At 47.7% G+C, this 22,781-nt stretch overlaps 2 protein-coding genes across 14 annotated transcripts; one reads left to right on the forward strand and one right to left on the reverse strand.

Annotated features, from left to right (window-relative positions):
* Positions 1-460: 460 nt before the first annotated feature.
* Positions 461-16,617, reverse strand: HNRNPH1 (heterogeneous nuclear ribonucleoprotein H1). 13 transcript variants are annotated; one of them, XM_084535594.1, is made up of 15 exons: positions 16,330-16,349; positions 9,221-9,280; positions 8,502-8,596; positions 8,149-8,286; positions 7,277-7,432; positions 6,941-7,084; positions 5,309-5,447; positions 4,120-4,298; positions 3,830-3,901; positions 3,617-3,750; positions 3,308-3,443; positions 3,076-3,159; positions 2,899-2,949; positions 1,763-1,855; positions 461-1,245 (listed from the first exon to the last, which is right to left on the reverse strand). In XM_084535594.1, exons 3-15 carry the CDS (start codon positions 8,503-8,505, stop codon positions 1,121-1,123), a joined length of 1,455 nt encoding a protein of 484 aa, XP_084391720.1. In that variant the 5' UTR covers positions 8,506-8,596; positions 9,221-9,280; positions 16,330-16,349; the 3' UTR covers positions 461-1,120. The 13 variants fall into 13 exon arrangements, with proteins under 13 accessions (XP_084391720.1, XP_084391718.1, XP_084391723.1 ...); XM_084535592.1 differs by having other exon boundaries at positions 3,617-3,756; positions 16,330-16,348; XM_084535597.1 differs by lacking the exon at positions 8,502-8,596 and having other exon boundaries at positions 3,617-3,729; positions 16,330-16,617.
* LOC311444440 (deoxycytidine kinase 2) lies at positions 9,287-15,586 on the forward strand. Its single transcript, XM_084535604.1, has 7 exons — positions 9,287-10,220; positions 11,044-11,159; positions 11,544-11,737; positions 11,817-11,964; positions 12,541-12,656; positions 13,868-13,967; positions 15,303-15,586. The coding sequence occupies exons 1-7, from the start codon at positions 10,121-10,123 to the stop codon at positions 15,324-15,326; spliced, it is 798 nt and encodes a 265-aa protein (XP_084391730.1). The 5' UTR covers positions 9,287-10,120; the 3' UTR covers positions 15,327-15,586.
* Positions 16,618-22,781: the final 6,164 nt, after the last annotated feature.

Consider the following 22,781-nt stretch of genomic DNA (forward strand, 5'->3'; position numbering starts at 1 on the left):
AGGAGTAGTCTTACCCTGCTCATAAACCACATCTTTAAGCACAGTTTGACAAATTGAATTTATTGAAACACAGCTGCACTAAGCTTTAGCATCCATTGATCCAGCACCTTAGCTGCAAAGCTGCAAAGAACAGAATCACCTCCCAGCCACCTCCCAGCCCCCAGTGCAGCTTTAAAACCACATCACACAGGTAAGGTTGCAGAAGCTTGGCCATGTCACAGCCTTGTGACATCCTGAAGCCCCTTGGTGGCAGGTTTCTTTCCTAAGCCCACTTCTGGCTGAGAAACAATTGTCACTTTAATATCCCACAAGGCCAGTCTTCACATGGTAATTGCAGTTAGAAATAGTGTCAGTTGACAGCAGATGGATGTTGAGTACTGTGAGCACTGGCACCACAGAAGCACAGTCACACTTCTGCATCTATCTATACCACAGAAGCTGAAGGTCAAGAAGAAATGAGTTCCAGTTTTTAAAAGGAAGATTTATTTAACAAGTTTCACTTAGCGCAATACACCTAAAAAGGAAATCACAATACAATGAAAGATTAAATCAAGGCCTCAGAATTTTATACGAACACCAAGACCAAAATCCTAAAGTAGCCGTATTGCGTCTCAACACGTTTCCCCCATTAACTTAAAAAAAAGCTTTAACGTGCCTTACAGGATATTAAAAGAAATAAACTAGAACTAACATGCCAAATGTTCACTTTGAATTTCAGACACAGCTCCTATATTGTTTCTTTACAAAAAAGCATGTTTTTTCAACATGTATTCAAAACAGTGTTGGATGTAATATGGTATAAGAGCAACATTTAACATAATTCAAACAGCTTTAACCTAAATACGCTTACTGCTTAAATACACTCCTACAACAAAACTAACTTGAGAAACGCTCAAAATTGTTTAACAGTTATAGTCTTTGCTCAACTTGGTTATTACATCCTAGATGAATGTTCATTTCTGTATGTTCAAAAAATACTGAACCTGAAAGGTTTTAAAATAACAATCCTGATTTCACTTACAGTAAAGCATAAATCACAAGCTTGTATTGCAAAACTGTTAAACTTAGTTTTTTGTTTTTTTGTTTTTTAAAAAAGATTTGACCAAAAGTCAGCAATTGGTTACATTCCCCAGCCGCCACTCATGTTGGACATGTTCGACATTCCGCCCATGCCGTTCACTCCCATGGACGCACGGTTCCCGCTGCTGTAGTAACTGCTGTTCATGGCGCCCTGACTGCCCGGGTCTAGGGAACAAAGAACAAGAACAGGTGAGCAGCCCGTTCACACGTACCTGAAGGATAATCCCTTTTGTTCCTGGGCCTCCTTGTAAATACTTTCTGCTTTGCCCAGTACTGTGAATTGTCAAATTACAGCTCCGTATCCCAAGTCAGATGTGGTATTTGTTCTACTATCCAACTGTCTCTGGGGATTACCCATCCTCCCCCTCCCATGCAGCCCCTGCCCCACACCTTTGTTACAGTGCACTTATACCAGGTTAGTCTCCAGCATCCACACTCGAAGTGAAGAAATGCTCAATGGAGGTCTGGAAATACATATCTCCTACCCATCTCTGAATAATTCAGCAGGCTTCCCCCTCTCCTCCCCCAGTAACAAATTCCTGCTTTGATTATTTCCCTCTACTACTCAGTCTTAGGGCTCACGACACCCCATTTGTACAGTTACCCTTCAACTCCAAGACCTTATGACCTGCTAAGCCACAGAAGGCAGCCCACCTAAAAAACACCAAATAAATGCTCTTACCATATCCACTCATGCTGCTTTGGCCACCATATCCGCCTCCGTAACCCCCACTCAACTGCTGGTTAGCTGGGCCACCATAACTGGATTGGCTTCCTTTTAAGTTAAGGATACAAACATTAAATACCCGCCTGTAGGTCAGCCTTCCCACTATTGACAATTCCACCCTTTAACTAACTGCTCTGTTCTGGAGATGCTCACTCTCTAGCCTACTCAATTTTCTTCCAAAGGTAGCAAAACTCAAAGCTTTGATCACATTTTTAGAAGCTTTCCTAAATCAAACAGGAACTTCCAAGAACTACAGAAAGAGCTTGTGGTTCTCAAGCACAGCAGGATTTGCTTTTGCACTTCCTGACTATAGAGAACATTACTCATCTGCCTGTACAATGCACCCCCCAAGAGACTAAGTGCACCCAGCTTCCCACACCACCTGCCCACAGCAGCACCCACCCCTCTAGGAGGCAGGCCCCAACCTGAGGCCTCCTCCAGTTCCACACTGCTCATCCAGCACAGCTGCACCATGCCACAGAAGGCAGGAGGCCTCAAATACAGCTTACTAACCACAGCTCTTCACCTATTACTTTACTCCCACAGAACCTTTCTGAAGTTAAAAACAGCAGCACTACTTTAATCATTCTGAAATCAAAATATCACAAAAGCAGTAGGATGCCCACACGCATACCATACCTCCCGCCTCCCCTCCCACCCTCAAAGAAACCCCAAAACACCAACCACCACCTTAAAGTCTAAGAAACCAGAAAGTAAGGTATCAGGAAGGGTATCTGCTTTAGAGACAAGCCACTTAAGACTTGTTCTGCCAATGCACATTTTAGACTCTGAAACAGTTCTGAAGTTCACTAGAACAATTCACTTTCCCCAAATTTGAAAAAGGTTTTCCTGAACCAAGACCACGCTTGAATGGCAGATGACAACAGATACACCCTTCCATCACCAAACTGTATTTGTGTCTCAAAATAAAAAAACAAACGGGGAGAGGGAAGATGGGGTAAATAGGACAGTTATTTCCCATTACACCGCGCTCCCAGGAGCCACCCATCCCATCACACACACTCGCATTCAGCACCACAGTTTATTCAACCTATTAATAGTTGAAATGTATTCCCAAAAGGTTTATATACCTGGCAATGTGCTAGTGTTCCAATCTTGAACTACCCCTTCCGATTCCTTGACTGTGTGATTAAGACAGAATGTTGAATTTCAGTTTTTATGCCAGGCATAGAATAAGCAGGAGCTGTACAAAATTAGCCAGCTTCGTTAAACATGAAGTGCTTTTTAAGAAGTGCAGTTAGACATACCCATTGCTCCCATCATTTGACTGCCATAGGCACCACCACTTCCTCCTGCTGTAGAATTCAAGAAGAGTTCTACGTATCTGTGTTCTGGAAGAAAAAAATAGTTTGCATGAGAGTATTTCACACCAAACTCACTGCGAGGCTGCAATGGAATGCCTGGCATTCCGCTTGCAGCGGACAGCGCACTCCAGTCCTGCGGTTTTGTGGAGCCATGCACTCCAACAGCCGTACTTACGCATATTCGCTTTGTCTTTGGACATAGCGGCCACTGCGTCCTCATGAGTAGCGAATTCAACGTCTGCCTCTCCAGTCACTCTGCCATCTGGTCCAATTTCAATGTGTACTCTTACAGGGTTCAGAGGTGAGAAGAACTACACGCAAAACATTGAGAGATTAAAACGCACCAATATAGCGCAATTCGGTTCTACAGCAAGCTGTTCTCTCAAAAGGAACACTTGCTAAGAGCAGCACAGTTAACGCTTCCAGCAATGATCACAGCACATTAAGCTGAGTAAGGTAAGAGAACGGCAGATCTGGAACTCACGTTGTAGATGTCGTTCTCCGTCGCTCTGTAAGGCAGACCTCTCATGTGGACACAGTGGCCGGTCGTGCTCTGGAAGGTGGACGTCCCGTCGCCGTACCTGTGGTCCGACATTCCTGCAGAGAAGAGAGTCCATTCTAGGTCTTTCAGATGTATTTAAGTTTCTGTTCTAGATGTATTGAAAGTTAGTTAGTATTCCTATTAGAGATCTCTTACCTCTTCCAAATCTATCAGAACCAAAGCCATAGCCATCGTTATACCCATTGTAGTCATCGTAACCTCCGTAACCTATGAATAGATCAGACAACACATTTATTCCAACTACAGAAAGATCCACAGGTACATATAAAAACATGGCACAGAACAGATCAGGAAGTTCCGTTTTGTACAGAAGAAATAAAGCCAAGCACATCTACCAACCGGCAGTTACAAAGCACAAAGACGATCGCTCCAAGTGGTGCTGCTTTCTCACCTGAGCAGCTCCCTCTTGGACTTCATAGACTTACCTCCTCCGTAAGCTCCACGCCTCATTCTTTCCAAGCCACTTCCTCTACCAAGACTGTTGTATCCCCGCGTCAGACCAGGCCTGTCGTAAGGACCTGGTCTCTGCATTGCCATCAGCTTGCGTGGAGGGTCATAGTGAGTGCGCACTTCTGCTCGGCTGCTCTTGAAGATCTCAATGTACCTAGAATGTGTTTCCACAGGGAGTAGTCAGTCGTAAATTCCTTCCACAAAAGACCTCACAATTTTACATTTTTACAAGACATTTAGTCATAGCCTTGAAACTGGCAGTAGATTTTAAGCCAGATTTCTTTACATTATGTAGGCAATGACGTACTACTAAAACCACTACTTTACTTTCAAATTAGTGTATTTTCAAGAAATTACGATTACTGAAGGGTTTACATGCTCCTCATACATCACAGTATCCCAGCCTTAAGGGTGGGGGAGCAAGACTGATTCCCCACCCCCCTCCCCCAAATTTAAGGTGTTAGTCAAAAAATGTAGGAGGGACCAACGTCCACTCAACTCAGCACTGTTTTGCTCATGTGGCAACATAAACAGAGGGTTAAAAACCCAGCCTCCACCAAGATTTTAACCCATCAGGATGCTACAAAAAGCTCTGCATGTGCTAATGAACCCAGCCTATGCTTCAGCGATTCAGCGTAGGCAAGAAGTGCATGCTTCAATGAAAAATAGTCACAAGTAAAATAGAATAAAAACCCTTTGTGACAATTTCTTGAAAGCTATGCTTATTACATTGAAGATTAATAAATACAGTAAGAAAATTTGTTACATTTCAACTTATATAAAACAAGTTTAGAAATTATCACATTTTCTTATGGTAATAAGAGTACTGTGCATGTCTTTAGAGCTAAAGGCGTAATTGGTGCTATTTGAGAAGTTAAAGCCATAGTCTCTCAACTTTGTTGCTTTCAAGCTATCAGTTTTGCACTCCTCCAGTATTGTCGTGTTTTCAAAGCATGGTTAAGCTTAGCCCAGTTTTCTCCTTGGTTTTGGATCAATTTAGACAGTCTGTGTCATATGTACAGTAGTAATACCTTTAACTTGTGACCACGTTTGAGACCAATATCCAAATAGAAATAGTATTTTTAACACTTTCAGAAGAGAGAATATGGATTTAATTGTTTACCATAAGAAAAGTGACATATCCAACCAACCATCCATCCCCACCTGTGCCCTATTCTTTCCTTGTGTTTCTTTAGAGCCTTTTCAGCTATTTCCTGTGAAGCAAACTGCACGAAGGCCTCCCCCGTACTCCTCCCCTGGAAGTCCACCGGCAATGTTATCCCATTTGGCACGATTTCCAACCCTTCAACCCAAGGACAAATAACCCCAGTAGGGGGCAATATTAACATCACAAGCCCAGTCATGAGTTTTTCTTATAGCTTTAAATACACCAGAATTTTAATATTTGTAAGAGAATGGTATGCTGATTCTAGAACACTAGAAGAAAAAGCATGTCAACAGAAGAAATCCACGATCGCATACCATTCAGATTACGTTCTTAACCCACCCTGCAGAGCACAGCCAAGTTCTGAGTGTCAAGTACAACCCCTCAGATAAGGCATCTAATGCAGGGTGCATTAAGAAGTTTACAACTATTTAAAACCTCTTCAATTCCGTGAAGGTATTTAAGATGAATTTTTAAATGTAACAGATTCAAACACAGCAAGTTAAACAACTTCACATTTAACAAGTATTTTTTTACTAGAAGTCAGGTTAAATAGTCTTATGCAAATATTAAGTTTCAGTATTATTTTTATCGTTAAATAAAAATAATGAATTTCAGAAGTATTAGCTTATGAACAGAAGAGGTACACTTCGTATATTAAGCAGAGTAACAGCATTTAAAAGTTTATACCACTTAGCCACGTTAAAAAAAAACAACTTAAAATGCACACGCTTTGGAATTGTTCTTGTTCACATTATTACCGAGTCAGAATACACAAAAAAAACAACTTCTGAATTTGTAAAGCTAGCAATATTTCTAAAAATTTAAAAACAATAAGCTTGATCATATCTAAAAGGCTTGTTAAGGCAAAACATTCTAGCCAATTTTAACAGAGTTATTACTTCAAAAATACTGACACGTTCAATCCTAGGTAAGTGAACAGATTTTATCCTTAGCATTTTTAATAGCATTCCAACTGCTAAAAATAAACATACAAAAGCTGCAAGAAAGTGAGAATTAAGGGTCAACACAAGACATTCTCTCTTCATCCATAAAGACTTTAAGCTATACTACCTTCAAGGGCCTTTTCCCCTGGGAAGTGGGGAGGGGGGTGAAAAATCCATACTTGAGTAGAGTTCAGCTGGATGTTTTTTTTTCCCCTAGGGTATTACTCCCTGCTAAATGTTTAAAAAATCATGGGCACATCATGGTCTTCCTCATCCTGCTCATTATACTGGGCCCAGTGCTAATGGCACTCTATATCCTTCACAGAAGAAGAAAATAGCAGCGTGAACTAGCTAAGACTGGGTAGAAAGATCCTCTTACTTGGTCACTTATTAGAAAATGGGAAAAAAAAGTTTTCTGCTTACTTACATTTATCCTTACTTGCAACAGTATGCCACACTAAGTGTGAATTAGGACAGGTTTTGGAGATTTCCTTGGTTATTTGTTAGGAGAGAACTTAATAAATCAATCTCTTGAGCCCAGATAACTAATGGAGAAATACTTATTTACTTTTATTACACATCACTGTACTGCTAAAATACTACCGGGCAGCGTGCTTTTGGGGGTTTGTGTGGTTTTAAAGTATAGACCAATAGTGCTACAGCTAGTACTTTTACCCCACATACCTGAAAAAAACTGTACAATTTCTTCTTTACTACAGCCAAATGGGAGTCCTCTAAGACGTACAAAACCATCATTAGCCGTATCAGGGCTGTTGGGACCAGTATGCTTCAGAACCCAATCCATTTCAACGTTGTTTGACTTGAAAACTGTAAAAGGCACTTAGAATTAATGCATTCTGGAACACTCAACTGTTTTAAAAGTCATTTGCCTTGAAACTAATCAAGTTATGATATTCAAGTCCATTTGTCCTTTCACATGCATTTTAAAGACAAAACAACAGTTAACAAAAAACCCAGCAAGTACAAATACATCTAGTCAGTTACTAGACCAAATCAAACCTTCAACATATCTGTGTCCCATGGTTTCTCTGTCCTTCTTCAGTGCCAGTTTCACATCCTCTTCTGATTCAAGCTCAGCAAATGCTTCTCCACTTGGTCTGCCCTCCCTTGTGTAGATGAAACGGATACCTAAAGCTCCATTTAGAATTTTGCAGTCTAAAGAAAAGAAACAGGGATTGATTTAATTTTTAGAGGAACACAATGGCTTTAAGTTTCAGATAACCTAAAAGGAAAAAATTACTTTACTTCTACCTTTGTCTTGTAGTGCACTTGTTACAAGTTTATTGGTCCTTGTCTGGAAGATAAGGGCCTGGCTAAAACGAACTTATCCTTCTCTTCTAGTCTACTATTAGGAAAGTGTTAGGGATAAATACAAAACCAGCTATTTTTAAAGCTTTGCTGCATCAAGACAAGTTAAGTGTTCTTTTGATCATAGGTGACTTAAGACTTTCTGATCAGCATGAAGCAAGTTAAACAGTAAAAATCAAGCGCAGGCATAATGAACTAAATCACGACCAAATACCTTGTACCAAATTCCTGAAATAGCAAACCTATTACAGCAGCAGCAAGAATTAAATTGATTTAATTAAGCTTGAAACAAGAGTTCTGAGATTTTCCCTCAAATTTCCCTCTTCCACCTGCTCAAGAACACAAGGCAAAACACAGCTGCAGCTACTGGTGTCCTGCCCCTACTAACTGCAGCATGGCTGTCCACACTGCGTTCTAGCTACGGCACTTGATTCTTTACAAACTTCACTGGATACTGGAACTACTCCAAAACTTCTGTGACTGCTCACTGCAGTATTCCTGCTGCTATAGCTTCCCCTGAAAGAACCCTGTCCCCAGTCCCCCATTCCCTCAGTTCCACTTACCAGAGAAAAACCTCTGCACCTCCTCAGTGGAGCAGGACCAGGGCAGCCCCCTCACTTTCACCACATATCCCTCGCTGCTCTCCGTGTTCAGCATCACATTGGAGGTCAGGTTGGGCTCCGCCTCGGTCTCTGTGGTAGCTGGAGAAAACCAAAGCGCGCTCTTTGAGACGCTGCAGGGCACGGCCGCCTCCCAAACCCCCTCACAGAGCGCCCGGCGCCCCCCGGCCTGCCCGCCCCCGAGCCTCCTCTACCTCGGACCGCTGCCCGCCTCACACACACACAGAGCCGCTCCCGCCCGGCGCACGCCTGGCCCACCCGCCCGGCCCGCGCCCAGCCCCCGTCCCCGCACGCACACATGGTGGGGCTCCGCGCTGGTTCTAGGGCTCCGAGCCTGATCCGCTGTCCGGAGAGCGCCTAGTCCCGGTCAGGCGGCAGCAAGCGGGCGAGCCTGTGGCGAGAGCGCGCTAGGAAATGGCGGCGGGTGCTCCCGCTTCCGCTGGGCCGGCCCTTCCGTCGCACCAAGCGCCCCCCGGCCCGATCCCACACGCCGCCCGACGGCCGGCAGCCCACAGCGGGGCGGCGCCGCGCTCCTGCCCGGCTCGGGGCTCAGGGCCCGCGTCCTTGGGGGGCGGCGGCGGCGTCTGCGGGCCCCGCGTTGTGCTTGGGGACGGGGCGCGGGGCGCATGCGCGCCGCCACCCGGAGGGCCTCTGCCCCCCCTTCCCCGCGGGCCCCTCCTGCGCATGCTCAGTAGCGCCACCACGCCGGGCCGCGCACCCCCACGCACGCCTTCCCCGCGCCGCTCCCGCCAGGTTGCGCATGCGTCCTCGCTAGGCTACGCTTCCCCACCCCCCCTTGCCCCCAACCCGCCCCCCCTGCCCCCCCCACCCCGTCCCCGCGGGGCTGTGCGCATGCGTCGCCTGCCTCCTGCGCTGAACAAAGCCGAGGCGCTGCCTCCCGCGCCCAGCCGCCGCGCATGCGCCTGAGAGCGGCGTGAGGCGCGCGGCGCTTCCCGCCCCCCGCAGCCCCGGGCACGTCTGGCTGCACGAGAGGCGAGCGGGAAGCGGCACTTACCAGCTTCAAAGGCTGAGGCTACCCCGCGTGAAACAATCTGCTCGCTTCGGTCACTGAAGCCTGGTGTGTTTGTAGGAGATGGGGGGAAAGAAGAGACACGGGTCACAATTATCATAATGAAAAGGAACCTCGAACTCCCTCCCATCTCCTCCAAACACACCGGACCGAGCTCGGTCTCGCCCTGAACCTCCCTGGCACGGAGACGAGCAGGTACCGGGGGTAACCGGCAGCACAGCCTCTGGCAGCGGCACCCAGACGTGTTAGCCAAGCTTACTCAACCCCCTTCCTTACACCACCAGGACCAAGCAGCTCATGCCTCAACCACCGCCCACAGAGCGCCCATGCCAGGAGTTAAAGCAGGCTCTGAAGCCCTGAGCATGCCAACACTGCTGCTGGAATTGGAGCTGCAAGGCAGGGCCGCTCCCAGGGCACCCACATATATTTCATTCATGCATGCTTCCTTTCCAGTCAATAACAAAATTAACATACAGCTTTAGGTTGAGATGCTTCACTGACTGCAAATTTGCATTGCCTCTTATTTCCGTAAATACGTAAAACATTTATCTGATCACAATTCAGACTACAAAAAGCAGGCGGCTTTTTGATCAAAATGCTCTGGAATTGATGTCTGGAACACAAGCAACATGGGGAACTCTTCGAAATTGATGCAAATCAGACCAAGTCAAGCAGTAACTTCCTGAAGGAAGCCACTCTTAAATTTCCCTCGCTCAACACCCAATTCAAAAAAGCCCTGCAAGCAGAGGCTGGGCGGAGGCAGGAGCGGGGGGAGCGGGCAGAGGCTGCGCGGGAGGCAGCAGGAGGCAGCCCTCCCCTCCCGCCCACCGCTTGGCGGGAGACTTAAAGCGGGCAGGAGCAGCCGGCTGCCCTCAGCACTCCGCCATGTCCACCCCTGCCAAGCGGCGCTGCTGCGGCCCCAGCGGCTCCCTCGACTCCAGCTTCCAGAAGCGCCTCAAGAAGATTTCCATCGAGGGGAACATCGGTGAGCGCGGCGGCGGCGGAGGGAGGGGGGGAGGGGGAAGGATGCCTCAGGACAGGGGAGCCCTGAGGGGATGTGGGGAAGGCGGGTGAAGGGGAAATCCTCCTGCAGCCCCACTGACACCGCGGGATGGTGGCAAAGGCACCTTTGGGGGCCTGACAAAGACACCAGCCCCCGCGGGTGGCCTCCCGCTGCCACCCGGCCGCGTCCCCACTCCCCTCGGGACTTTTGGCAATCGGCGCCATGGCGGGGGGCAGGACCCCGCCGTCCCCAGCAGCCTCCCTGCCCGAGGGCAGCCCTGTGGCCGTTACAGCGGGGACACGGAGCCCCGCTGACGAGGAACCACCGGGGACCGAGCACGGAGCCAGCGCTCCCCCCCCTCCCGGCCCTTCCCTCCCGCGCACCCCGGCGGCTGCTGACGGGGCACCGGCCGCGCGCTCCCGCTCGCCTCAGAACCCCCCCCCGCGTGCACGCGCCTCCACAGGGCAGACGCTCCGCGCGTGCGCGCAGCCTCCCCGCTCTCCCGCGGCCCGCCAACAATGCGGCGCCAGCCCCGCCCCGCGGGCAGCCTGCTCCTAAAATGGCGGCTGCGGAGGTCCCGTCACGGGGACCTCCGCCTGGCGCCGCAGATAAGCGCCGTTTTCTCGGAAATCTGCCCCATTTTGCTCCCTCTGGTCCTGCTCCGAGCTGCAAGCACGCAGCTCGGCACCTGCCCGCTGCCAAAAAGGCGGCCTGCAGCCTCCTACACCTCACAACTGCCGCTGAGGGTCAGTCAAAAGACCACCCTAATGCACGCCCTGAGTAAAACTTCAAAAATCTTTTGCAGCTGCGGGGAAGTCCACGTTTGTCAGGCTACTTGAGAAACACAGCGATGAGTGGGAGATAATCCCTGAACCTATTGCCAAGTGGTGCAACATTCAGACAGCTGAAGATGAGTACGAGGTAGGTGCACCACACTCGGGAAGCGTGAGATGGGCACAGAAACTGAAGGGACTGGCCAAGGAACACGGCAAGATTCACCTCATGAGACACTCAAACTGCTACAGCCACTTTGCAAGATGCCATTCCATGCATCTGCCAAGTAGTCATCCCCTCACTCCACAGAAATAATTCTCAAAGCCAGTGAAAGACCTATTCTAAAAAAGCTGTCAAAGACAGCTTTTCAGTTTAGAAAAATTTTGTTTCTGTGCCAAAGTCACTTCCTTTTTAGGAAGGATCACCTACCAGAATTCTGGATTAAGGGAATAAAAACCTGCAAATATACCAGGAATTAAGCCTTGTCCCCAAAATATACTTGTTATTAAGTGTTCTTTCTTGTCCCTCTAGGAGCTTTCAACATCTCAGAAGAATGGAGGAAATCTACTTAAAATGCTGTACGATAAACCCACAAGATGGGCTTATACTTTTCAGACTTATGCTTGCTTGAGCCGAGTAAGGGCACAATTAAAACCCGTCTCAGCCAAATTACATGAAGCAGAGCATCCAGTGCAATTTTTTGAGAGATCTGTGTACAGTGACAGGTAATTACTCACACTGCAACCAGTATAATTAGTTCGATTTTGTCATTCCTAGCATGACACTTAATGCCTTTCCTTGCAGATACGTGTTTGCTTCTAACCTGTTTGAATCTGGAAACATCAACGAAACGGAGTGGACCATCTATCAGGACTGGCACACTTGGCTTTTGAATCAGTATGAACCTGATATAGAACTGGATGGCATCATCTACCTCAGAACCACACCGCAGGTACCCCCAAGTATATCCATGACATACTGCAGTGACTAACACTACACTAGCATTTCATTCTTCAGAAGTTACAGGAAGCCTACGGTAACTTCACATTGGATTCAGAGATCAAACTGAACACCCTCCTTTCTGAGCTGCTATTTCGATGCCAGCAACACTGTAGTTAACTAACATCTACCACTCAGCTGAACAACTTTCTGCATAATGTTTCACTTCCAAATCACAGTGTATGTGAAGGAAAACCTTTTATGTAAGAACTTTTTTCTTAGCCAAGGATTTAAGTGCTCCTTGTCTAATGCTTTTGACACTTAGTTTCATCATAAGGACTGTCAGTTGTCTGCTTAACACTGGCATACTGAACATCCCCATATCCAAAGCAAGTCACCCAGCAAAAAACACTAGTTACAGAATAACCTGCAGTTACCCTCATGCATAACTGAACATGTACTATTTGCTATCTTTTTTTTTTTTTAAATCTGTTAAGTATTAATTCTTCTGATTTAAGGACCAGCTAATCGATTTAGTTCATTTAGCCTTTTAACACATTATTAATGTCCAGGCTTGCGTTTTTTTCAGAAATGCATGGAAAGGCTGCAGATGAGGGGAAGAGAAGAGGAACAAGGAATTGAGCTCGAGTATTTGGAAAACCTCCACTATAAACATGAAACGTGGCTTTATGAAAGAACGCTGAGGTATGAACCCATTTTCCCTATACTACCAAAATAGCTTTGATCTGTTACCATAAAAGCAGCAGAACACTGAAATCAAAAACTAGTGGCTTATTCAAGCTTCAGCTTACAGGCAAGGCTGTTTTCTACCTCAGCTTCCAGTTCCAGTGTAAGGGAAGGCAATGTCCCAGCTACCTTTAAACCAGGGTGATTGTGTTTCAACAGTTATCAGAAGGCTTTTGGTAGTTAGTATTATACACAAACTCCCCAGTCCATGACTAAGATCTCTGCATACCTCCCTCCTCACTTTCCTATTGACTCATTAGCTTTCCTCACGTAAGGATCTTCTGGATGCGAATGCTAACTTCATATTCTCCCCTGCAAGAGCCTGAAATACTTTACTGAATGGAAAGCAGCAGGTTAAACATTACTGACTGCACCACTTGACATTAGCATATATAACAAAAGAACATCGTTGAAACATTCAGGATGTTCTTGATAGGCAAGCGTGCCTTTTCAGCTGAAATAAAAGAACTCCTTCCAGCTGGAGTACTAACATTCAAAACAATTCCAGGAAAAGTATGTTAGATTGAACCTCGGTCACATCTGCTTTCCGAAGTAGAAATTTCATGTAGGGTGACCCAAATGCTCGGGAGACAAATGCACTGCAGTATTGTGGCATTCTGGGAACATTTACATTGTGTACTCATTCCAAACTCATGAGCAAACATTTCCTGTATTTTTAATAGGAACACTCGGTCTGCAAAACAACGTCAGAATGCTGTTCAGCACACTTACTGGACTTCAGAAAGGCTTTTCAGACATAGGAAGAGGAAAGATGCAGTGGTTTAGGAGAACTAGAAACAAAAGCATCTAGCTGCACAGCTACTGCTCTCTTCTGCACCTAGCCTGTGGCCAGAACTGTCTTATCTTGCAGCCATTTTAAATACCTTTCTTGTAACCTGTTAAAAGATGCCATCCCCATTAAAGGGTGCTGTAGAACTTCATCTTAGGACATGGTTTAGCAGCTAACTACTATGGGTGCAGGGGGGATATAGGGCAAGAGGCATTTTCCAGGAAATACTGGTTGAAGTAGGATAAGTCATTAACATCCCAGGTGCATGGGATAATCTGAGCAGAGCTGCACCCCTAAGATGTCTCAGAAAGCAATTAGATCATGTAGTAAAAATAGTATTAAGGACTGTGTGTAAAACAATTTTGCTCTCTCATAACAGAGTTGATTTTGAGAACCTTAAAGAAATCCCCGTTCTCGTTTTGGATGTTAATGAAGATTTTAAGAATGACAAGATTAAGCAGGAGTACCTAATTGATGAGGTAAGTAAAAACATTTCTTTGCATTTTTTCTGCAGTAATAGCTCCAAATTACCAAATAGAAGTTCTTAAAATTCTACTACCAAACTGCAAATCTAGGAGTCATGCAGTAGTAGCTTAGGGCTTGTAGAATCAGTCTCCACCACAAAGGTGCAGGAGAGGCTTTTTCCTTTCCTCCATAAAAGGATTGAACCCCACAATATTATCCTCAAGCTTGAAGCAGTTCACAGAAGAAAAAAAAACCAGTATTTTTCAAGAGGGGCAGGTGGGGGGGGGGGAAACAGTGCACAGTAGCTGCACTGGAGTCAGACTGCTCTCTGCCAAGTCTGCACTGCCATGCGACTCATTAAATAGTTTACACAATAATACCATCCAATTCATGTCAGCCATGTTGTCTTTAGAAAAACCCTAGGCAGCTTAGAGCTATTTATGCTCCTTCGCATTCTAAGGATCTAGGCTCTTCCTGGACACCTCACAAATGCCGAGATCAGGCGTAGTTCTAAACGCACGAAGTGAAACTCGTAAGTAGGGAAGGACGGCCATTAGAGGAAACAGTGAGAGGTCACGAGACAAAATGGTGTTTGCCAATTCTGTGGGAAGACAAAACTCGGGGTGGTGAATTCCCCAAATAAATCCTTCATTTGTGTGCCCTGTCCGCAGCAAAAAAAAAAGTAACATGAAATACCCCATTCTTGGTCAGGAATTTATACTTTTACATCCAGTATCGGTCTCCCAAGTAATGGGGGTGGGGGCACGATGTTCAGTCAGGGTACTACAGGATCATTTGCTGTGAATTTTATTTTCATGGAAACAAGCAAACAGCAGCTCTGAGTTATGAGCTGCTACCCACAGGTATTATCTTCCCTTTAACTTTGCTTCACTGAAAGGCCACCACTGTTGTCTCCACTAAAACCCCTTCAAGCCAGCATTATCAGAAGCCAGCTCTACTTTCAGTTTAGGGTGGGGGCTAAAGGGTACAGCACTATGCTGGAACTGTCTGGAAATTAAGCCCAAGACCTGGTAACAATTTCTTTTTAGAGAAAAGCTACTTAGTGAAAGCAAATCCATTTGCTTTAAAAAAATAATATGCTGTAAAGCATTCCAAAAAGCTACCATTCTTAAGTACCTCCCATCTTGCTAATAAATTATTTAGGTTGCTTAATTCTACCTAGTAACAATACCGAAGTGCATTTCAGATCATGAATATGTACAGGCACAACAGTACTGGAGACTGTACAGGAACAAATCCTTTGTTCCTAGGGAAGGGAAAACCCTAATAGGGTTTTTGTTGTTTCTTTTTAAAATGCATCAGATATAATACAGGCTCTGTTTTCACAGGTCAAATCTTTCCTGACTTCTTAAAGAAGATGAGAATTGAGAGGAACATCAACTGCTCGATATTCAACAGTTAAACCAGTGTTCTAAGACAATTTAAACTAGATGAGGAATTACCCTATATAAAAAAGTGCTTTTTTTTACGTATAAATCATGTATTACTTTTTGTTTGTCTGGACTGTGTGGTTTGCTAGAATTTAAGGTATAGTTTAAAGGAACATGCGTGGGATGTTTTGGTAATGTATTTCGAGCATATTCTATACTGTTTAATAAAGATTTTGAACTAACACAGGCTCAGAACCGACTTCAAGCACAGGGGAGTTAGCCGGTTATCAAGGGCCGACAACCCAGTAAATATAGATAGCAGGCGCTGGGGCCGGGTTGTTTTGCAATAACTGGCATAGTTCACCATTTTAAGACGAGACTGTTATGGCGTCCAGCAGCCTTACTTTCAACTTCTGCTTTACCGAGCAGCCGCTTTCAACCCTTTTACCCTAAACAACGGGCGGCACTGCAGTCGCGAGCGGTACACCTGGAACAAACTGCAGTTTAACGGCATTTCCCTTACGGACCCCCCCCGGGAACCAACGGAACCCCCCCCCACACCCCCCCAAACACCCCCCCACCCCCCCCTTGCTTTTCCACGAACACGATCGCGGGCGGAATCCGCCGGGGGGGGACCTCCAAACCCCGATTTCCCCCCCTAAATCCTCACTCCCCCCCCCCCGGTGGCTGCTCCCCCCCCCCACTCCGCCACGCGGCCGGGAGGGGGTGAAGGGAAGGGGGCGGGGGGGGTGGACGGGGAGCGGCGCGCGCACACCGGGCCCGCCCGCGCCCTGCCGCCCCCCGCCGCCAGCAGGCGCCAACGCGGGGGGGCCGCGGCCCCGGATCGGGCGGGCCCCGCCGCCCCTCCCCCCACCGCACGGCCGCGCCGCCCCTCCCCCTCCTCCACACCGCCTGCTAGTCCCTTCCCTTCCCCTTCTTCTTCCTCCTCCTCCTCTTCCTCCTCCTCCGCCCCCCCGCCGCTTACCCAGCCCGGGGATCTCGCCCTCGGTCTCCTCAGTGTGACAGGGATCCATCTCGGCCGCGCCTTCCCACTAAGGGCCGTGTGGAAAAAAAATTTAAAAAAAAAAATACGAGAGCCGCTCTAAACCAAAAAAAAAATAATAATAATAATAAATCAGCGAGTGCCGAGAAGCCTCCGCGGCGGTGTGGGACCAGGGCCTGCCGCCTTTGTGCCGCTCCGCTCTGCTCCCGCGGGGATGAGGCGCGATGCAGCCGCCGCCGGCCTGCCCGGGCCCGACCCGCCTGCTGGCTGCTCCTGCGCAGCGCCGCGCACCGCCCTTATATAGCCGCCGGCCGCGCTGCGCAGCGTCATGACGTCACGCGCCGCGCGAGCCCGCCCCCCCCGCCGCCCGCCAGCCAATGGCGGCGCGACAAATGAAAGCAGCCAGTCAGGGCCGGCCGCCTGCTGGGGGGGGGGACAAAATGGCGGACGGGGTGTGGGGAGGGGGGGGTGAGGGGAAAGGGGGGGGGGCAGCCCTGTAATGGCCGCCGCGGTGGTGGTGGTGGAGGCTGTGGGGGCTGCGGGTTCTGTGCGCTCCGTGCCTCGCCTCATGGCGCTGAGGGGGCCCCATGAGCCCGCTCCGCTTCGTTGTCCGCACAAGCACAAAGATGGCGGCGGCTTTGTCCCTCACACAAACACAACGCACCGCCCGCCACGGCCCGGCCCCAGGCCTCGCTCGCTCGCTCGCTGCGGGCGGCGCCCTCACAGCGCTGGGCTCCGCCTCCCGCCGCCTCCTCTCCCCTCAGAGGGGGAGCGGGGAAGCGGGGGCTGCCCGCGGGGTCCCGGCCCGCCGACACCCCCTGAGGCGGCGGGGAGGAGGGAGCGAGGCGCGGCCCTCCCGGGGGGGGAAGGCACGGCGCCGGGATGGCGTCGGCCGGGGCCTGGTGTGAGGGAAGGCCGCGGGAAGGCCGCTTTTTTGGCAAGCCCTCGCGTGGAAATGCCGGCGGTGGCGCTGGGAACGGCGCAGGCTGAAAGTCTGCCAAGGCCGAGCTGTCCGCGCCGTGCTTCCACAGCGGCTGTTTGGGTTTAAATGCGGGCAGGCTTATTTCTGGATCTCAAACCTGAGATCTCCACGCAACCTGACGGAGATATGCAAATTCCACGTGCCCTGACAGAGATACACAAACGGGGGCTCTCTCACATGCCCCCAGACCCCCGCAGTCCATTTGCCCTACACGCAACCAGACCGATTCCTTCTGCACAGTACTGTTACAAAGAACGCTTGGCTAAAACAACTTGGAGCTAAATAGCTGCAAAGGAGCCAGCGTGATGGAACAAATAAGTGGTGACCTTAGCACTGCGGAGGTGTGGCATCTCCTCACAACTTCGCTTCTGACGGAGTGGTTAATGTAAAGCGAATCCCTTTGCTAATCCCTGTTGAATCATTTGCATTTCTGACTGAGTTAATAATTTTTGTCTTCCTTTAATGAATATTAATAACCATAGAGTGGGGTACACTTACTAAGTGTTATTCTATTGCCCTGGTCTTTTTAGTCTCCATTACTGCATTTGAATAATGAAGGAAAACTGGTTCTGTTGTTTACACATCGTGATCCACGTGACTTCATAACTTTGAAGTAAGCAGCGCTGCCTGATTTCTTGCACTCTAATTTTCAGTGATAAATAAAGCCTTGTTTGCCCTATACTTTCTCACCCTTTTATTTATTGAAGTCAAACAGCATTCTGACTAAAGGTTTCCCCTTGGAGGTCTCCTAGGAAATGGAAATTTTCCTGTGTTCACACTGGGAAGGAGTTCTGCTGCACTCATACTCCTCCAGCGTTAGAAATGTCATATGACTTTCTTGTAACTACATAATCGGTATTAAACACAGGCAAAATACTTGCCTGCCTTGGAAGCTGACGCATCCAACAGGATGTTGGATACAGCCACTTCTAGGAGAAGAATGCAACTGTGAACAGCAGAACATACAGACAGGCAAGCAAAGACCTAAACAGTTATCAGAAGAGTTATAATTAGCCAATGTATATGTGGTGTTTGAAGGATGAAAACAATTAGCAGTTCAAGTGAAGTTATTGTTAGCAGCAGCAGCCTTTTTCCTGAGAGGCTATATCTGGTAAACGCTTTTGTAAGTAAGGGTAGTCCCATAGTATGTGTGCTCTTGCAAAACATTTGCTAGGCGGCCAAAATCTTGCTAGAAACATTTGATGCAGGATTTTCTTAGATTTCTGGAAGCAAGGAAACAATTATATATGTATTTTATGAATGCAAACTTCCAGGTCTTGCTTCCACAATCTCTTCTTAGGTCTCCATCATCATCTGTTTACCTGGGTGTTTTTTTTGTTGTTTGTTTGTTTGTGTTATAGTGCCAGCTTGACACCTGCACCTTCTCCAACTATACCAGCTAACTGTGGCACATTTGTCAGCATGTCTGCCTGCAACTCAAGCTTCAGCTTTGCCTAATTGTTTTCCGCTGAAGTGGCTTTGTTCTACTTCAGAATTTCACCAGCCTGTTCCTGCAAAGGCAGAAGGCAGACCTGCAGCCCTGACTGCTGGGGAGAGGAGCTCTTCTCATTTTCCCGGTTAAGTTCCCAGAAGATAAATATAGCTGTGTACAACTCAGCATGGGGAGGGCCATAAGCCAAGCCAAGCTCAGCATGCTGGGTTTTGTAGTCCATCTGGTAGAAAATGGGCAAAGAGGTGGCCTCTTGGATAGAAAACTACTGGAGAATGATCTGTGTGAAAATCACACAGCCCCTGTGCAACATCTCCGGTGAAGTTCATGGAGAAGGGGTTTGCAACACACACCAGGACTGTGTGAGCTCTGGTCCAACCTGCAGAGAGATGTAGAAGGCCGAGTAGACATGTTAAGTGATAAACTAAACTGAAGGACCAAAGTAAAACTCTTTCTTGAAGCCTGCTACCTGCTCTAGACATTTCTGTTTGGCAGTCATAAATTGCTCTCTGTTGGCTTTCTTCAGTTGCTTTCCTGGGCAAGAAAGTGATGGAGAAACTCTACAGCTGTGGTTCATGGGGTTTGTAGGCATCTAAGCACATGGAGACACACTGCATTTCTGGAAGTGATGCAGATGCTAATCTCTAACTAGGCTTTAGAGATACTATTGCAAAGCAAAAAGTAATTGCCAATAATTCTATTATGGATCAGCATCTGACATTTCAGGGGAAAAAAAGAACAGTGATGAGAGTTTAAATACCTGCTCTGAAATGATGACAGAAGTCATTATCCATCATGCTGGTACAACTGCTCTATGCTCTATACCTTTCTTTCTTAGCTAGATGTTTTCCATTTGTTCTTCTGCTTCCATCATAAGCTTCATCCTTCACATCTCAGCTTCAGCTGTCGGCTACAGCTCAGCTGTCTAGATGTGTTGCATGTTCCTTACATTTGCATATAAGCATGTATAATTCAGGATCTAACGGTTAATCTGCAAACCTGATTATCTCTCGACAAATACTGCTAGCAGCTGACTAGCCTTGTCACCTGAGGTCTGAAATGGGGAATGCATGGAAGTCTCATGCTATTAAAACTTAGTAGGTTTCTCTGTATTATGTGGCCTAGTCAAGCCCTAGAATTCAATTATAACTCAATTATTAATCTTTCTGTTGCTACCTATGGCAACCTCCAGCTGTGACAAATACAAGCTAAACAATGCTATTAAATATGCATGCTGTGTGTTCTACCATATTAGATAACACATTCGTGACCTGCTAATTCTGCCAATTCACAGCTTTGCTAATCCAGCCCCTTGTACTTTGGGCAAATTAAGAGGCTTTTTAGTTACACTTCACCTCTACTTTCTTTTCACCTTTTCCATCCTTCCCTTGGAAACGGTGGTCGATGGTCTACCACAGAGGTTTCCCAGTTTTCCTCATCTGTTTTACTAAGAAGCCAAGTCTGTCTCGAAAACAATCTGAGAGGCTGAAGCAGACACCCACGTCCCTCCTTCTCTCTGAGACCAGTGCTGTACTTTTTGAACCCCCCACCCTCCCCTTTATACTACCAGCTCATGCACAGCTTACGCTCAGTATCCTTTCTCACTGCAGGAATGGAAGAATTGCCTCTGCTCTGCTCCTTCTGTGATCACACCCACTCGTGGCTCAGCTGAATGTTCACATCTGATGCTTTTCTGCTCAGGCCTGTACCACCGTACCTAAGGCAGCAGGCAGAATACTACTCACTTTCTGCTCCCTTGCTGTGAATGCCCTTACAGCAGAAGGTGTCCTCTACCAGCACACCTCAGCTACCTGCGTGTTTTGCCTGCCTCTGAGTGGGGTGGGCATGAGTCAGCTCTGATCCCAAAGCCATCTGGCCGTGCAGTGCTGCGTGAGCTAATAAGGCTGATCTCTGAGAAGGTTCCTTCTGGGCTCAGGCAGAACATTTGCAACTCTTTGGCACTTCAGCCTTGCACCTTGCCAGGAGGGAAGTGGGCAAGTGTCCATTTGCATCCCTTGCAACGAGCCTGGCCTGCATTTCCTCATTCCCTCCCAGAAGGAGGATGAGCTGTAAAACTGTAAATACTTTACTGTGGGGGTGACTGAGTCTAGTCTCGGGAGAGAGTGCTGCGTTATCTGTATCAGGACAGATAGCACGCTGCCGCTCCAGCATGCAGGCAGTGCCTGAGCTCTTGTTATTCCCAGGAACACCAGGACCCACGAGGCCCCATTACCCTGGCAGCTTCAAAAGCAGGCAGGGCTGCCATGACAGAGGAGCCATCAGAAACTCACTGCTAGATGTAGATCTAGCCACTTGTCTTGAAATTGAGCCAGTTTGCACCCAGGAGCAGTGACTGCAGGAGCTCATCGTTTTCACACTTGCTGATGTGATGATCCCTGACTCCTACCCCTTGCAGGTAACCTTGCCCTAGCTGCTGGGGGTCACCCAGCTTTCTCCTGTCAAGTGGTGCAATGCCCGAGCAATGCAGCTGGTGCACAGGCCACACGTGCTGCTGGCACAGATCCTCTCCTGTTCTCCCAGGAGTGCTCCGTGAGTCTTCCCAAGAGCTGGCCCTACTTTCACTCTTCTGACCTAACTTATACTGTTAGTTTTAAACCCTGGAAATCCCTGGACACAGTGTTGGTGGAGGCTGAAATGGGTTGTGCTGTTCCCTACACCTCTGCAGCAAACCTCCAAGTTTTTCTTCGGAGGGAGAGCGTTCACAAAAGAGTGCGTTAAGCCCCATCTGACTTGTGTGTACTATGGCTCTGTCCTCAGCAGGAGAAAGATGAATTCCCAGTGCTGTCTTACAAGTGATAGTTACTGGGATGTACAAAGCTGATGAAGACAAGGCAAATTTTAACCTTTACATGTGGATTTTCCTGGCCATGTACCACTGCTGTTGCATGCACGTACAGCCCCCAGTTTCCCCAAGCAAGGCAGTCTTTCCTCTGATCTTGCTGTTACACACCCAGCAGATATCTCTGCCTGTGTGTTCACTCGGATCAGCAGGGTTCTGCTTCTTGCTCTTGAACCAGAGCGTTCTCTGCACTTTTGGCATTGATCGATACATAATTCAAAACGATTATTCTGCACACAAACACCAAAATGCTTTTCTGTTGATAGTGCAGCCTCTGCAGACTCAGCACATAAAATGGGTCACTACAGCGGTTGTTCTTGTTGCACAACTCCAGTGTGACTTCTTTTCCTTTTCCTTGCCCTTGAATGTAAACAAGTAAAACTAAGACAAGTCGGTAACAAAATCAGGAAAGGAGAAGGGGAAGGAAAGCTTCTTTCGGGACTGGTCTGGAGCTGAGCTTCCTCCCTGCTTCAGCAGCCTGGCTCCTGGGAGCTCGGGTGCTGGAGCTGCTGTGGAAATAAAGACCCATTGAGCAGTCTGGCTCCAAATTAGCATTTGAATTCCCTTGTAGTCTGTTGTCAGATGGGCAGGAGGTGGGTGCTAGTCTTGGTTTCTCAGTCCTGATACACAAAGGTGGCTTTAAAAGGTTTTCCTTTTTATTTATTTATTTTTCTCCCTGAAGGAAAGAAACGCGCTGTTCACGCTAGGGACGCTTTGTGTTTTCGTTTTGTTGTTGTTGTTGTTTTCCCTCTCCTTTTCCCCTCTGCTTCATCCCCTCTCCCGGATCAGCCTGAGCTGTGGATATGGACCCGTCTGGGTATTGTTAGCCCAGTCTGACCTACTTCTCTCCTTCCCCTCGGCCCCGTGTTATGGATGCTGGTGCTATGGAAACCTGGGTGACATGCCAGCGCCACAAAGCCAAGGCCACCAGCTGCACCCTCCTCCCCCAGCCCCTTTCTCTCCCAAACACCCCTTGAAAAAAGTTAGTGCTGCTTCTTGTGGGAAGCCAAGGGGCTGCTCCCTGTGGCCCAGCAAGCCCTTAGCATGTCGCTCATCCTCCTGCTCGGCTGCGTTTCCTCCCCTGGTCCCCGGCACAGCGTTTCTCTGTGCAAACCCACACACCAGACCTGTCTGTGCACGTA

Source organism: Aythya ferina, assembly GCF_964211825.1.
Source record: "Aythya ferina genome assembly, chromosome: 14".
Lineage (NCBI taxonomy): Eukaryota > Metazoa > Chordata > Aves > Anseriformes > Anatidae > Aythya > Aythya ferina.